At 33.6% G+C, this 14,927-nt stretch overlaps 2 protein-coding genes across 2 annotated transcripts; both read left to right on the forward strand.

The window, feature by feature from the left end:
• The first annotated feature begins 4,070 nt into the window (after positions 1 to 4,070).
• LOC117124991 (G-protein coupled receptor 87-like) lies at positions 4,071 to 4,997 on the forward strand. Its single transcript, XM_033271340.1, has one exon. The coding sequence runs from the start codon at positions 4,071 to 4,073 to the stop codon at positions 4,995 to 4,997; it is 927 nt and encodes a 308-aa protein (XP_033127231.1).
• A 6,041-nt stretch (positions 4,998 to 11,038) lies between these two features.
• Positions 11,039 to 12,279, forward strand: LOC117124992 (G-protein coupled receptor 183-like). The gene has a single exon (XM_033271341.1). It carries the CDS (start codon positions 11,371 to 11,373, stop codon positions 12,277 to 12,279), a length of 909 nt encoding a protein of 302 aa, XP_033127232.1. The 5' UTR covers positions 11,039 to 11,370.
• The last annotated feature ends 2,648 nt before the right edge of the window (positions 12,280 to 14,927 follow it).

Raw genomic sequence — 14,927 nt, forward strand, 5'->3', positions numbered from 1 at the left:
AGGAAAAAATAAAAAGAAAAAAGAAAGTAACATGAAAAAGAAAAGAAATGAAAAAGCAATACATTGAATGATATAGATAGGAAAAGGTAAAGAAAGAGAAAGGAAAGAAGAAATGTAAAACAGAAAGAAAAGGAAAATGAAAGAGAAGAAAGATAAAGAAGGAGCAAGGAAGGAAAATATATTAAAAAAGGAAAAAACAGAAAGATAAAAAAAGGAAAAGTGAAGAAAAATTAAGAAAAGGTAAAGAAAGAAAATATATCGAAGTATAGGAAAAGATAGACAGGAAATAAGAATGGAAAGGGAAAATAGATATTTGAAAAGGAAAAGAAAGGTGTAAGTACAAGAAATAAAGGGAAGTAAAGAAGACAAGGAGAAAGATAGGAATGAAAGGACAAAGAAAAGAAAAGTCAAGAAAAAGGGGAATAAAAGGTAATATGGAAAGAAAGGAAATGGAAATATGGAAATTTAAAAAAATTAATAAACTAATAAATAATTAAATAGAGCAAAGAAACTTAAAATTAATGTAAGTATGTTAATAATATATGTATTGTATCTATTTGGTAAATTGTTAGATAATTTATCTTTATATATAAATTCCCAATTATTAAAAAATGTTTAGGCTGATTTTTTAGGCTAATTTAAGTAGTAAATTAATATAAAATTAGTAGTTTTATATGTCAAAGATGTACATCAAATTACTGTAAAATAGTCCAGTCAATGTATGACGAAAGAAAAAGCTTGTGATAGTAATAAAAATACTGTAATTATATTCTACTCAGAATTTAGAGAGGAATTACATAGAAAGTCTATGAAAGTTTATTTAGTGGAAAAGGTAAATCTTTGGCACTAATGGTGGAGGAATTCAGCAACCACCTGCTGCTGTTGTCCTACTAGACCACTTCATTTAAGTCAAAGTTTGAAGTTTCAGTACAAGTGGTAGTGTATCTAGGGGTACGTCAACTGTATCAGGTAACAGGTGAGTTGAAGTAGTTTAGCCCAGTAGGAATGCTTTGGTTTCCTAACCTCGAGGTCGGGGTTTCAATCCTTTTTTTCTGTGCATTTCACTTGTGTCCAGAGCAAGACACTTTTAACATTGCTTTACTTCAGTCCACATAACTTTATCAATGGGTACCAGCAAATTGCTGGGGGTAACCTTTCGTAGACCAGCGACACCAGGGGGAGTATCACACGCTCATCCACTTTACAGGAATTAGGGATATGCTCCAGCCATGAGCCCTTACGGCTCAGCAAGGATTTACTAAACAACATATGAAATATAATGCTGTCATGCCTGTATCTAGATATGTTTAGGCTCTACTGACACTAGTTTAAACTAAACAATATATAATAATTAAGCTGTTTTGTAGCCTTTTAGTTACACTGTAGTACATTTTAGTAATCAGACAAATTGATTTTGAGTTTTTAGCCCTGGAATATGTCCTCTCTGATCTTGTGAAATCCTCGTTGGAAATCCTTGTACACAATAGAATAAATAAATGGATTGATAGTAAGATTTAAAGGTATCAACACAAATATGACGATGGAGTTCGTAGTGAATCCAACACTAGCCAATGCCCATCGAGCTAAGACAAGCACAAAGGGATCTTGCAGTTCTATGCGAGCTGTGTTATTCCTAAGTACATCCATACTGTCCCTACCATACAGCAAAGTAGCAAATAATTTACTATTTGTGAAATGTATCTCAAATATTTTTAAAAAATTTCTAAAAGGGTGGTGGTGGTAGTAGTAATACAGAAATTATTTCTCCAAAACATGTTCTTTTTCTTACCTCTGCCTTTTGAGTTTTGCACATAAACATATGGCTATAGAACGTTACGCTGCAGATGTCTATGCATTTTGAGTTCATCAATATTGCGTAATGTCACAGGTTGAGAACGAAAAGTGTTCATGCAGTACACAGTAATTTTGTGCTTAGCGTAGCTGTATCTGCTTTGAAACACTTTAAATTAATATGTAGGATAACATATTTTAATATGCACATCTTCGATATATGGTCTATCATCATTTGTATTACAAATGGATATATGTGAAATGACACTAACATGTGCACGTGAAATCACAATAACCTTGTGTACCGTACTATGCGAGATTTTTACTGTACACAGTGTACTGCAACGTTTATAGGTAAACGCTTGGTAAAATTGGTAAAAGCACAATCTGGAAATTTGAATATCAACGTTACTATTTGTATTGGATCTTTATTGTTCTATACACACCAGTGCATTTTAGTGGAAGGTTTATCTGATACTTTACATCGGATCTTTACTAACTTGTAACTACAATATCAATAGAAAATGAAAATAGACAGTGCGAGTTACACTTGGTAATAGCAAAATGCACAGGTTCTTTGGAGTGTTTGTGCTGTAGCCTAAGGCACATAGTTTAATTTGAATAATCCTGCTTGGAATGCCAGTAAACTCTACCAAATTGATTGGAAATTGAACTTGAGAATATTGTCAAAAATGGCTAATGCTCTAAAAGATACAGGCACCAAATGTTGAGATTTTTGAGAAATACAGTATTAGGCCTAAGCCATCGAATATCTTTGACCTGTTTAGGTATGGACATATCCACGATCTGCAAACTGCGAGTGGGACACGCTAATATTTCTAGGCCAGCTCAAGGTTCAGAAGTCTAAAATGCAGAGTATAGCAACACAATATTTTGTAACCGTATTGCCTTTTCTTTACATTTATTGCTTACTAATCTGTTTTTCTTACAACCGTAACATTACTTTTTCCAGTTCTTTCATAATCTTAAAATTTCTTTAATACCTCAACCCCAACCATGGTTGGGCTGAGGTGGGTAGAACCTCTTCTTGAAGTCCCTTCCTGAGCCCTCTATGTCAAATTCCAGGATCCACTACTGATAGTACAGTATGTAGACAAAAATCAATGTAATACCAATGTTGAGTAGTCATCTTAAAAAACATGAGTATCAAATTTCGGGATCTTATCAAATTAATTAATTATTAGATGGGTCACGGCTATTGTGGGAATCACAACTTGGGTCCAGAGAAAAAAGTTTGAGAAGCAGGACAATAAATGATCTTTTAATTAATAAAATTTCAGTAATATACAGATAAAATATATTTTCATTTAATTAAAAATTGTTCATTTATTAATTTATTTAGGCATTTCCTGGTATATTTAACATTTATTACTATTAATCATTTTTATCCTGACTTTGTGCTTGTTGGTGGACATTATAGAGGGCAGCATTCTACTTCAACATTTTGTGTTTTATATGACTATTTTGGCCTCATGAGATTTTGATCTCATGATGTAGTGACCATAAAAAAACATATTTTCCCCATCAAGGTTCAAACACATTTTGATACCATTTCAGTTACTATACCAACAAAGCTATGAGGCCATTTTCCCATTTAAGACACATTAGTATTTTTCTGACTGTATTACATAAAATGCAATGAAAAATAATATTAAATTATTACTGTAAAGTAACTGTCATATTTCGTATTGTTAGATGGCTTAAGGTGTGTACTGATGTGCATTTTCTATTCGCTCACTTAACGAATGGAACGCATTGCCCAAGGACATGTAGTTTCTGCAGAAAGTATTAATTCTTTTAAATCTGTTCTCACAAATGCCCACAGAAATCACCCATTGTATTTCAATTATATCGCAATATGACCTGATGTAATAATTATGATGGATGTATAAGCTCTGCTTAGGTTTCTACAATTAAGTAATCAAGTAATCAAGTGTATTGTGATATTTAAACATAGTGCAAAATAGTCCTGTCCAAAAATAGTCTATTGAAATCATAGCAGATAATATGTTATCATAACATTAAAAATTCCTTTGATATCCACTAAGCGTGTGGACGACATGCATTTCTTGCTCACTACACGTAAGTGAAATACGCATAGAGATATTTTGGATTTCTTATAAGATTTTCATTTATTTTTTCACGTTTTACGTAAGTGTAAAAATAAATGTATCTTTGAATACGGACGTGCCATTTTTGTGACATTTGAAGACAGCAAATTGCTATTTTGCCAGTGTTAAGGGAGCCTAAAGAAAAGTATGGATGGAACTAGGAATGACACAGCTCCCATAGAACTACAAGATCCCTTGGTGCTTGTCTTAGCTCGTTGGGTATTGGCTAGTAATGGTATCCTTGCAAACTCATTTGTCATATTTGTGTTTGTCTACAACAAGACTTACAAGAAGTCTCTGTCACTCAAATTACTTCTCCATCAGACTATAGTTGATTTGATCAGCTCTGTGATGTTTTTGATCTTCCACAACACCGATGTTCCTGATGGTACCAGAGGAACTCTTTTCTATAAAATGGAATTTCTCTTCAAGTACATGTCAGTAACCTCGACATTTAATTTTGTCATGCTTACAATTGAATGCTATATTGCTGTCATCCATCCATTATTATATCGCCAGAAATCTTTGCATAGAAAAATAACATACCTGTCACTCGCTATCCCCCATGTATGCGGTATAATTTTAACGTTATATGTTGCTATTAATGTTGAAAAAAACCCAAATGTGACCTATTGTACAGGTAATGAGGTAAAAACTGTAGCTGCTGTATTGTTAATTACTGTTTACTGGATGGTACCGATTTCCATTATGCTGTACTGTTATATACAGATGTTGTTGAAATTACACAAAACAAGCAGAGTAAGCCAGCAACCTTCATCTCGACCTAAGGACAGCCGACAAATTTATCGGGTCAAGTCGGATCTGTTGACTACACTCATCCTCATTGCGTTTGTTTACATTCTTACAATAACTCCAAGCAGTGTTTTTCTGTTGATTCACTTTATATACCATAGATATAATTTTACTTATGAGTTGAGTATGTTATTTCTGGAGTTAAATCTTTCCATGAATCCATTTATCTACTGTGTCACATGCAAAGATTTTCAACGGGGAGTTTGCAAGATCAAACGTTACATATTCCAGGACTTCCCAAAGCCAGTACTGGTCATGTGACTTACAGTTAGTACAACTAAATGCAATCAGTGCATAGAACAAAAAATGTTATTGCTTCAAACACTATTTGAAATGAATAGGAAAAAGTGATACAGGTGTGTCAGAGACCCAGTAAGTAGACTTACAGAACATAGGGCTTTTCCTAATTGTTATATATGTTCCATAGGAAATAGAAACATGCATGTTATGATTAGTTTGAAAAAGAAAGCAACTCTGTGCGACCAGCGGTTGCCAAGATATGAGAACCCTTTATTTTCAGCCTAATTTGCATATTTTAGCTAATTTGCATATGTTCCCGAGGTGTGACCGAGGTGTGATTTCTGGAATTTCATCCCCTCATTATATGTATTTGATTAAAAATGAAAAACCTTTGTTTGCAATTTGTTTGACTTCAAATGCTAGATTGCCTAGCCTATTATTGAAATTACTGATATTGAAATTAGAAAGTAGAAAAAAAATCATGTGTTTAAAGAAGGTAAACCTTATTTATCCACGAAAGAAGCTGAAAATAGGAAAATGCATGGCTTCTTCAGAGTGTTTCTGCTATAGTGTAAGACACATAGTTGATGTTGAATGATGTTGGTTGGAACGCCAGTAAACTATGCCATATTGATTGGAAATTGGACTTATAGGCCCCAAATATTGAAAATAACTTCTGAGGCATTTTGGACGATCAATTATTTCTTTATCTTTCTTTTTACTTTCCAAAGAGGCCCTGGCTCCCCCTTTCATTCCCACTGGGACAAGCTAAGATTTTTAGGCCAGCTCAAGGTTCAGAAAGATAAAGTAAATTCCAACACCTAAAAATGCAGAGAGAACGCTAGAATCAACACACTAAATTGTAACCCGTATTGCATTTTCTTGACATTTGTTTCTCACATTCTTACAACCATGATGTTTCCTTTTCCAGTTCTTTCATAATCATACAATTTCTTACCTGAACCACAAACATGGTTGGGCTGAGGTGGGTGTATAGGTCCCTGAGCACCTTTTTTTTTATACACCAAAAATACTGCTAAGTTATCTGCAACTTTGCCAGTGCTAAGGAAGCTTAAGAAAAGTATGGAATGACACAGCTTCCAGTGGAAGCGTTTTATTATTTTTATTATAATTACAGTATGCAGTTTAAAAACCAGGGTATACATTTTTAAAATTTAATAATTGCTATGCTCAAGTTAATTTGTATGTTACTGCGAAATGAGCAAGTTAATTTCAAAATTATTTTCTATAATTTTTTTTGTCAATTACTAGAAGGGACAATACATCTTTAATCATTTCTATCAATAATAAAGCATTTGCTGTCAGCATGTTGGTGGCTGTTAGAGGGCAGCATTCAACATTGGGTTCCCAGATTTTCCTTTATACTACTTGAAAACTTATCTTAAAAGAGTGTGTATCAAAATATATGAAGGTACTTAATAAAAAATGATTATGTACTGTAAATGCAGTCTATGTATAATCAATAATATGAATAATAATCTCTCTAGTGTAGTAAATTTATATGGAAATGACAGTGTTTAATTAATGATAATTTTGACAATTTCCATTTGCCCAGATTGTAGTCAATAGTCAAAAGTGGAGGTGAAAAGAAAATCATGGGAGAAATTGTTACTGTATTGTCACTAAAACACTTTCTGAGAATTTGTGTCAGTCAACAACAGCCAGCACAGTGTGGGCCTGGCCTATTCTTAGTAGGTTAATCTAATTTTTCTACGAAAGAATTCTTGATGCCTGAGCTATTTATATCGTGTGGGCTTTATGTATTATGCATTTCCTTATTGTGTCAATGATTTATTGTAGACTCGGTGAACGTTGTGGTGATGTATGTAACCAAAAGGGACTCTGTACAGAATTATAAGCCATCCAAATGAATTTTATGAATTATTAATTACAAAATAATTATGTAGTGTGGCGTGGAACTGATTGCATGTTATTGTAATTCAACTTGATGTAGTATATATAAACAATGCTTTAATCAGAGAGGAGGAAACAATATAGTCCAATCATCGTTGGATATCTAGTATTGACCATTTTGGATATTGATAAACGGCAAGCCTGATTTTTGTTCTAATACAAAATTTTGATCAAGAGAGAAAGAGGAGTTGAAGAAACCAGCATCAGGGAAATTGTTACCATACTGCTGCATCTACTCTTTTCTGAGAAATTACAATTAAATTTTCTGCTGCGTGCCAGTGTTTAGAAACCCGGAAAAGTATGGCTGTACCTGGAAATGACACCGCTGGCATAGATACCTTGGTGCCAGCTCGTTGGTTGTTGGCTACTATTGGTATTATTGCCAACTCATTTGTCATATTTGTGTTTGTCTACAACAAGACTTACAAGAAGTCTCTGTCGCTCAAATTACTTCTCCATCAGACTGCGATTGATTTGACCGGCTCCCTTACGTTTTTGATCTTCTACAACTTCGATGTTCCTAATGGCACCAGAGGAATCATTTTCTGTAAAATGAAATTTCTCTTTTGCTACACGATAGTGACATCAACTTATAATTTTGTTATGCTTACCGTCGAACGATATATTGCTGTCGTCCATCCATTATTATATCGTCAAAAGTCTTTGAGCGGGAAAATTACGTACCTGTCACTCATTATCCCCCATGTATGTGGTGTAATTATAACGGGATGTATTCCTATATTTTTATACGCTGTTGAAGGTCAAAAAGAGTGTGAAGAAAAGGCTGTGAGTGATGTAGCTGGTATAATTTGGGCTGTTGCTTACTGGCTGATACCCATTTGCGTTATGTTGTACTGTTACGTGCGGATGCTGTTGAAACTACACAAAACAAACAAGTTCAACCATGAAATTCCAACTGAATCTCAAGCTAGGAAAAACAAACGAGGTCAGAAGGTCAAAACAAATCTGTTGACTACTCTTACCTTAATTGCGTTCATTTATTTTTTTACAATGACACCATACTCTGTTTTAGAAATGATTTATTACATAAACAAAAGTTTTTACGAAGTTTTTTATGAGGTGAGTTTGTTGTTGGTCGATTTTAATTTTACCATTAATCCATTTATCTACTGTATGGTATACAGGGATTTTCAACGGGGACTTTGCAAGATCAGAGATGACCTATTCAGAGTTAGAAGTGCTCAAAGATATTTGAGGAACAATGTCACAAATTTGAAAATCTGACAATTATAAGGAAATTGGTAGTCCTATAGGCACAGAACAAGCATACTGACTGTCATTATAGCAACAATGGATTTTTTCAGAGTGTCGGCCATACCTGGTCATACTTAATAACTGGCCGATGACTACCGGGGAAGGAATACACGCTTGTACCACAAATGCATATGCTGCCCCACAAATGAATACTTGTTTACATACCCGTATAGATTAATACGCTGTCATTTTGTGGGACCTAGCAACAATATCTAACGAGGTTGTTGATAGGTCAAAGAATGTCAGGTTCTTTATTGCTCAGTAGTCCACGGTCATGTAATTTTATAGCACACAGTAAAAACCATCTCAAGGTGCTTTTAGCCACAACCACCAAGAAACTAATATCTAATTAATGAACAGACGCGAGGATGAAGGTGCACACCACCGATTTTGAGATAGTGTTGCCATCACTACCGTGTACACGCAGGCACCTCGGCATCAGTAATGTGGACTTTGATAGCTTCCACAGAGGACACTACCGTCCACTTCTTGGAGCAAATTCAATGATAGTCATGATGCACAACATTCTCATCTAATAAGTGCATTTCTCATAAAATGCTGTACCAACATGAATATTTTTCGCAAGTGCTGCCTTCAAATAAGCACTTGAAAGCTTATTAGATATGTACCAGTATTTTATTATTACCAAACATTTTTTTAAAATCATTACGTCTGAAACAGTTGTGCGAGACTGAAACTTATCGTATATGTTTTTATTACTATACATAGGATATATATATAGTATAGCGTACATATCTTTTTCATAAGAACTGCTCAAGTGTTTTTTCCCTGGGTATTGGATACAGAATCAATTGGTAAATAGGTAGGACTTTGTGTCATTGTTTGTGTTTTGTGTGCTGAAGTTTGCACTATGTACTGGTTGTGAATGTATACGTTATCCAGATACAAGGGTTCATAACACTCTCATTTCTTTGAACATTATTGGTTTGGGATTGGTGCAATATGTTGTTGTTATTACAATCAGTTTATTAATTTAATGAAAGCATTTTATTATTGCTGTCAATAATTCATCCTTACTGACTGTGTACTTGCTAATGGTCAACACAGGGCAGTGTGTAACTTGTTCATATTTTTTGGATTAAACTGATTGGGCAACACTGGAGCATGTTGAAATTTATAACAAATTATGGGGACAGAATAATTATGTAGTTTTTAAATTAAGTCTATGAATACTAATTTATTTACTACAGAAAAACTATGTAGGGAATTGATAAATATGGAAATGAGAGCATAAATTGTTTATATAATGTAATTTAGCTTGACACATTACAGAAAATTCATCCTGTCTGTACTCAGCCATTGTGCATGAATTTTAATTATGTAATATTAATAACTTCCAGCTAATAGACATGGATAAAATGCAATGATGATTTTATTATCACACCATAATCAAGAGTCAGAGAGTGAGCTTACATAACAGCGAGAAATTCAGAAATTGTTAATTCAATGCTCCTCTGCTCCTCTTTCTGAGAAATTGCAAATAATTGCTTTACCTGATAAACATTTCAAAATACCTTTGTAACTTTTCTGTTGGTAGAATTTTGAGAACACTGAAGAAAGTATGGATGTACCTAGGAATAACACTGCTCACATTGAACTGAAAGATCCCTTGGTGCTGGTTATAGCTTGTACATTTCAAAGATATTTGAAGAACAACATAAGATTTGACCATTATGAATTTATTCTTAAAGAAAATTATATTTTTTGCCATCTATAGAAAACATGTTTGTTTATTAGTTAATATTCTCCAACCATTTTGGGAATTACTCATTAATGCAGGAAAATGTCCCACCCTAGGAATACATCCTCACAGTTGCTGGGGAATAAACCACACTTAAGCCTGCTCCATGCTATCAAATTTTATTTGCAAAAAACATGCAACATGCCTATATATGGTAATCATGAAGTGACATCATGACCATATATATGCATGTCATGACTATATATGGGCATACAACAGGTTTTTTTTGTGAAAGAGAATTTGATAAATCTGGACAGCTTTCAGATGGAATTGCCAAACCATGGGTAAGTTCGCATCCTTATCAGTTAATTCCCCAAGCATGGGGATAAAATATTCCCCATATTATACCAGACAATTTGAAACCCTGTTGTGGAACTCCCAATCCGTATTGTTGGTAAATTTCCCCACCTTTACTAAGAGTACATTTCTTCCTATGAGAAAACTATAAAAATTAATTGCAACCCTAAAGTATTCAGATATTATGTATTTAATTATAGATTTAGATGTGTGCCCAGCTGTTCCTAACTTCCTCATCATGTTGTCACTGTTCTTTAGAAGAACTGTTTAGAAAACCTTTACAGCTCGGTAGGTGAAGCTAGATAGAGTAATAATACATTTATGTAGGTATTGCAGGCAGTGACTATAGTCCCTGAAACATTGCTCATTAATTTTTGAACTCTTTCTTTTGGGCCTTTCACACTGCATATATCGCTGTAAGCAATTTTTCTACCATTTCGCAGGAACAAACAAAAATTATTTCTATATTTCTCAGTCCTTCAAATGTTGAACTGCAGTTAGAAATTACAGAACTAAGAGCTCAATGACAATGATGGTGGGGCTGAGGATGTTCGATTATGCACCTCTAGATGGCTGGAAGTGGCACTTTCAGACTTAAAATTTTAATGTAACTGTAATTATATTAATACTGTCTCTTATACACATCTTGCCAGCTCGTTGGTTGTTGGCTACACACATCTAATCTGCCACTGTAAAACCCTAGTTGAGGATATGTAAAATCTCTAGCTTTGTATAAAAAACTAGCACATTGAAGCATCTGGTGATATGTAAAACATATTAGACTACACAAACTAACTCTTTGAACACTAATTTATTAGCGCCACAAAAAAATAATGTAATGAATTTTGTAATGTAATTAAATAAAGTGCGCTCAACAGATTGACACTGAGTCCATCAGTGTTGGACCAGTGTGTATGAATAGTATATAATATTAAAAATTACTGACAGGGCACACATCAATGATCGATTCTTTCAATACCACATTATACTCAAGAGTCAAAGGAAAGTTGAAAGAGAACAGCGACAAGGAAATAATTTCTATATTGCTTCTTGTCAGAAATTGAAAATATTTCTTTATACAACAAACATTTCAAAAAACTATTTGCAGTGTTTAATACGCAAAGTATGGTTGTACCTACAAATGGCTCAGATCACATAGAACTGCAAGATCCCTTGGTGCTATTCTTAGCTCGTTGGGTATTTGCTGGTACTGGTATTGTTGCGAATTCCATTGTTATGTTGGTTTTCATCTACAACAAGACTTACAAGAAGTCTCTGTCGCTCAAACTACTTCTCCATCAGACTGTGATTGATTTGATTGGCTCTGTAATGTTTTTAATCTTCTATAACATTGATGTTCCTGACGGCACTGGTGGAACCATATTCTGCAAAACGGAAACTTTGTTCTTCTATGTGTTTGTAACATCAACTTACAATTTTGTTTTGCTTACTGTTGAACGATATATTGCCATTGTTCATCCATTATTATATCGCCAGAAATCCTTTGGTAGGAAAGTTACATACATCTCACTCATTTGCCCTCATGTATCTGGTCTACTTATAACGGTAAATCTCCCAATATATGCAGAAAAAAATCCAAATGGACAAATATGTTCATATGAGAGATTCAATGCTATAGTTGGTATTATATTTTCTATTGTTGATTGGCTGATACCCATTTGCATTATGCTGTACTGTTACGTGCAGATGCTTTTGAAATTACACAAAACACGAATAGTTAACGACAACCTTTCAACTGAATTTCAACCTAGGAATGACAGGCAAAATAGAGTCAAAAGAAATCTGATAAAAACACTCATCATAATTGCGTTTGTTTATTTTGTTACAGTAACTCCATCCACTGTTTCTTTCTTGGTCTATTTTATAAGTGACAGTTATGATTATACATTGAATGAAGTGGTTATTTTGTTGCTAGATTTAAATCTTACCATTAATCCATTTATTTACTGTATGGTATACAAGGATTTTCAAAGGGGAATTCACAAGATCAGAAATGACATATTTCATGGTTGAAAAACAACTCTAATAATAACCAAGACTTTTAATTTTCAATACCTTTTTAATGGTTTCATATCTTCAGTAAAAAAATCTGTAATGTAAAAATTATATAATCTCGTAGAGCCTACTCATGCATGCACACGTGTAAAAAATATTAAACCGTGTTGAAAAAAGTATGGTATTTGTTAATGCAATTAAACGTTTTAGCTTGTGTTATTATATAAAGGGGGTCGGTCGCAAATGATGTTATGTTTAATACCAACATAATTCTACATGTTTTATCTACCCAAATGTGTTTTTAGTTTTAGATTTTGAATTAATTTACCAGAGATATTAAGGTTTGAAAAAGGTATCAAGACCTGTATAATTAATTGTAATATTTACATACTGTAGAAGAATGTAAATATTCTTTCAGAAAATGCTATCTTCTGAACCATTGAATGTCTGTATTCAATGTGGGTGTTTATTTTAATAAAAATATAGTAAGTAAAAATACTAGCTGTAGCAACCTATTACTGTACTCTTAACAATTTTTAAGATCAAAATATACTAGTAATTTGACTATATGATTAGATGAAATCATACGAGGGATTGTATCATTAGTTTTACTTAAGTTGATATCATGCTATGCTGAAGATCATCAGAGAAGGGTGGAAAAAAATAAAAATTAAATTTAGGTTTATCATTTAGCAAATAGTTTTGCCGAAAACATCCAGACAGAGGAGAAAATAAAAAATGCAATTTTAATGGTGAATGTAAACAGTGTAGTAATGGTCTGGTTAAATGCTTTAAATTTATATAATTAGAAAGAGATACATATTTTATTTTTGTAGATTTCAAGGCAGCAGCGGGCAAAATAACAATTTCTGAAATTTCCATTTTCTATGGCGGCGGATGTGCGATTGGCCAAAAATAAAATAATATTATTATTCAAAATCACCGTTATTGGCGGGTGGTGATTCAGTTAACAAAGTATAAAAAAATTCTCACCGAAAAATACAAGTTTTCTGTTTGTAGATTCTTTACATATAAACATTATAGAACATAAATAAAAATACTTCAATAGAGAATGGGTGTTTTGTGCTATGTAGTACAAGTTTGGTGCTGAAGTTGTTTTGTCTGAAGTAAAATTTCAAGTACCAGTAAATGCTTTCTTGTGAAAAATGTCTGTGCTTCAAAACTAATGTAAACCATGTATAAACCTAGCTAAATGTGTCACAATATGTTTAAATAAATATAATATGTCGCTATATAAATCTCAGTTTATGTTGCAAAATATCTTGGCTTTAAAAGTAATGTCAACTTTGCTTCTTGAAATATGAAACTTAAATTCCTCTAACTCACTTTTCTTTAGAAAGTACTTGATCTAAACTTTGTTTTGTAGCCTTCATCATTTCCATTATTTGTGCCAATTAAATTTGTATCGCAATCTGCTCTCATCTGTCTGGTTAGACCAAATAAACACAGAAAATCTTCTCATAGCATTTATGAAAGAGTCGGTCCCAAGGTAATTTGTAGTTTCGGGGTGGATAGCTTTTGACATACACACAGGCAGCACACCGTACCATTTTAGCTCTAATCTTTTCTTCTTAATCAGGAACGGGCCAAATAAGTCCTCACCTATCATATGAGAAGGGTAGAGCATCTGTCACTCTATCCATTGGAAGATCGTTCATTTTCTGTGTTTGGAATGCAACCCCTTAATTTTCTGCCGTTCACATTTCTGTATGACCTGTGTCGGGTGGATCTAGTAGTTAGACACATGGGGCACGTGCCCCCCGTTTGCCACTAAATTTTAAAAATTTCAATGCATATAAATGTTATGTGCTACTCACTTATCTATTCTGAAACTGTTCTGCCCCCACCCCCCGCTAGGGCCCCACCTTAATCTTCTTCATTAATTGATGAATCCAAAAAGAAAATCAAGTCACAGGAAATTTTGTAATCAGTTGGTCTGTCAGTCTGCAATTTGTTTGCAAATTCATCACACTTAATTTACGAACTTGCTTTTAGTTTGATGAATTAATGCATTAGGAATTATTGTCCTTTATCATTAATTCATAATATGAATGAATTGATTAAATTTACATCTGGATGCTGTTAGTGATGGCTTCATGAAATTGATTTAAGTTTATTAAGGTAGTTTAATCAGAAAAAAAAAATCCAGTTTCATTGGCACATGATCAGGAAACCAGAAACCAGAAATACTAATGAATCTACTTGTCGGTGACGGTTCCAGTAATTCAAAATAAAAGGGGCCCAGTGGGGAATTTTACAGATTGACTTTTCCATCACTTGCCAGCTTGCTTTTTTGTAGTTCTATCAGGATAGGAGGCACCCGAGTCCTGGGATGGCCGAGACTCAACTGGTGCTGGACAGGGTACATTTTGATAGATCCTTGCTCAGCGACGAGGGCGTATCCCCATACTGCGGTTTGGGTTCTGGCTTGGATTTTCTCTTTTTTTTTATTTTCCAGTTACATCTGCTCACTTGTTCTGCGCATAGAGACTCTCGTATTTTGCGCAATATAAATGAATAACCTTTAACCTTTTTCCTGTCTTTCTGACTGATAGTATGTCTTTAATTTTATAATTTTTAATAATTATAAATTACGGTACATGTATTTTTATTATTATTATTAAAATGAATATTTATAATAATTA

Source organism: Anneissia japonica, unplaced genomic scaffold (assembly GCF_011630105.1).
Source record: "Anneissia japonica isolate Jap-2015-1 unplaced genomic scaffold, ASM1163010v1 scaffold2878_len565122_cov162, whole genome shotgun sequence".
Lineage (NCBI taxonomy): Eukaryota > Metazoa > Echinodermata > Crinoidea > Comatulida > Comatulidae > Anneissia > Anneissia japonica.

Bases quoted from the DNA above. Each gene is read 5' to 3' on its own strand.
- LOC117124992 (XM_033271341.1), top strand. From the start codon at position 11,371: ATGGTTGTACCTACAAATGGCTCAGATCACATAGAACTGCAAGATCCC.
- LOC117124991 (XM_033271340.1), top strand. From the start codon at position 4,071: ATGGATGGAACTAGGAATGACACAGCTCCCATAGAACTACAAGATCCC.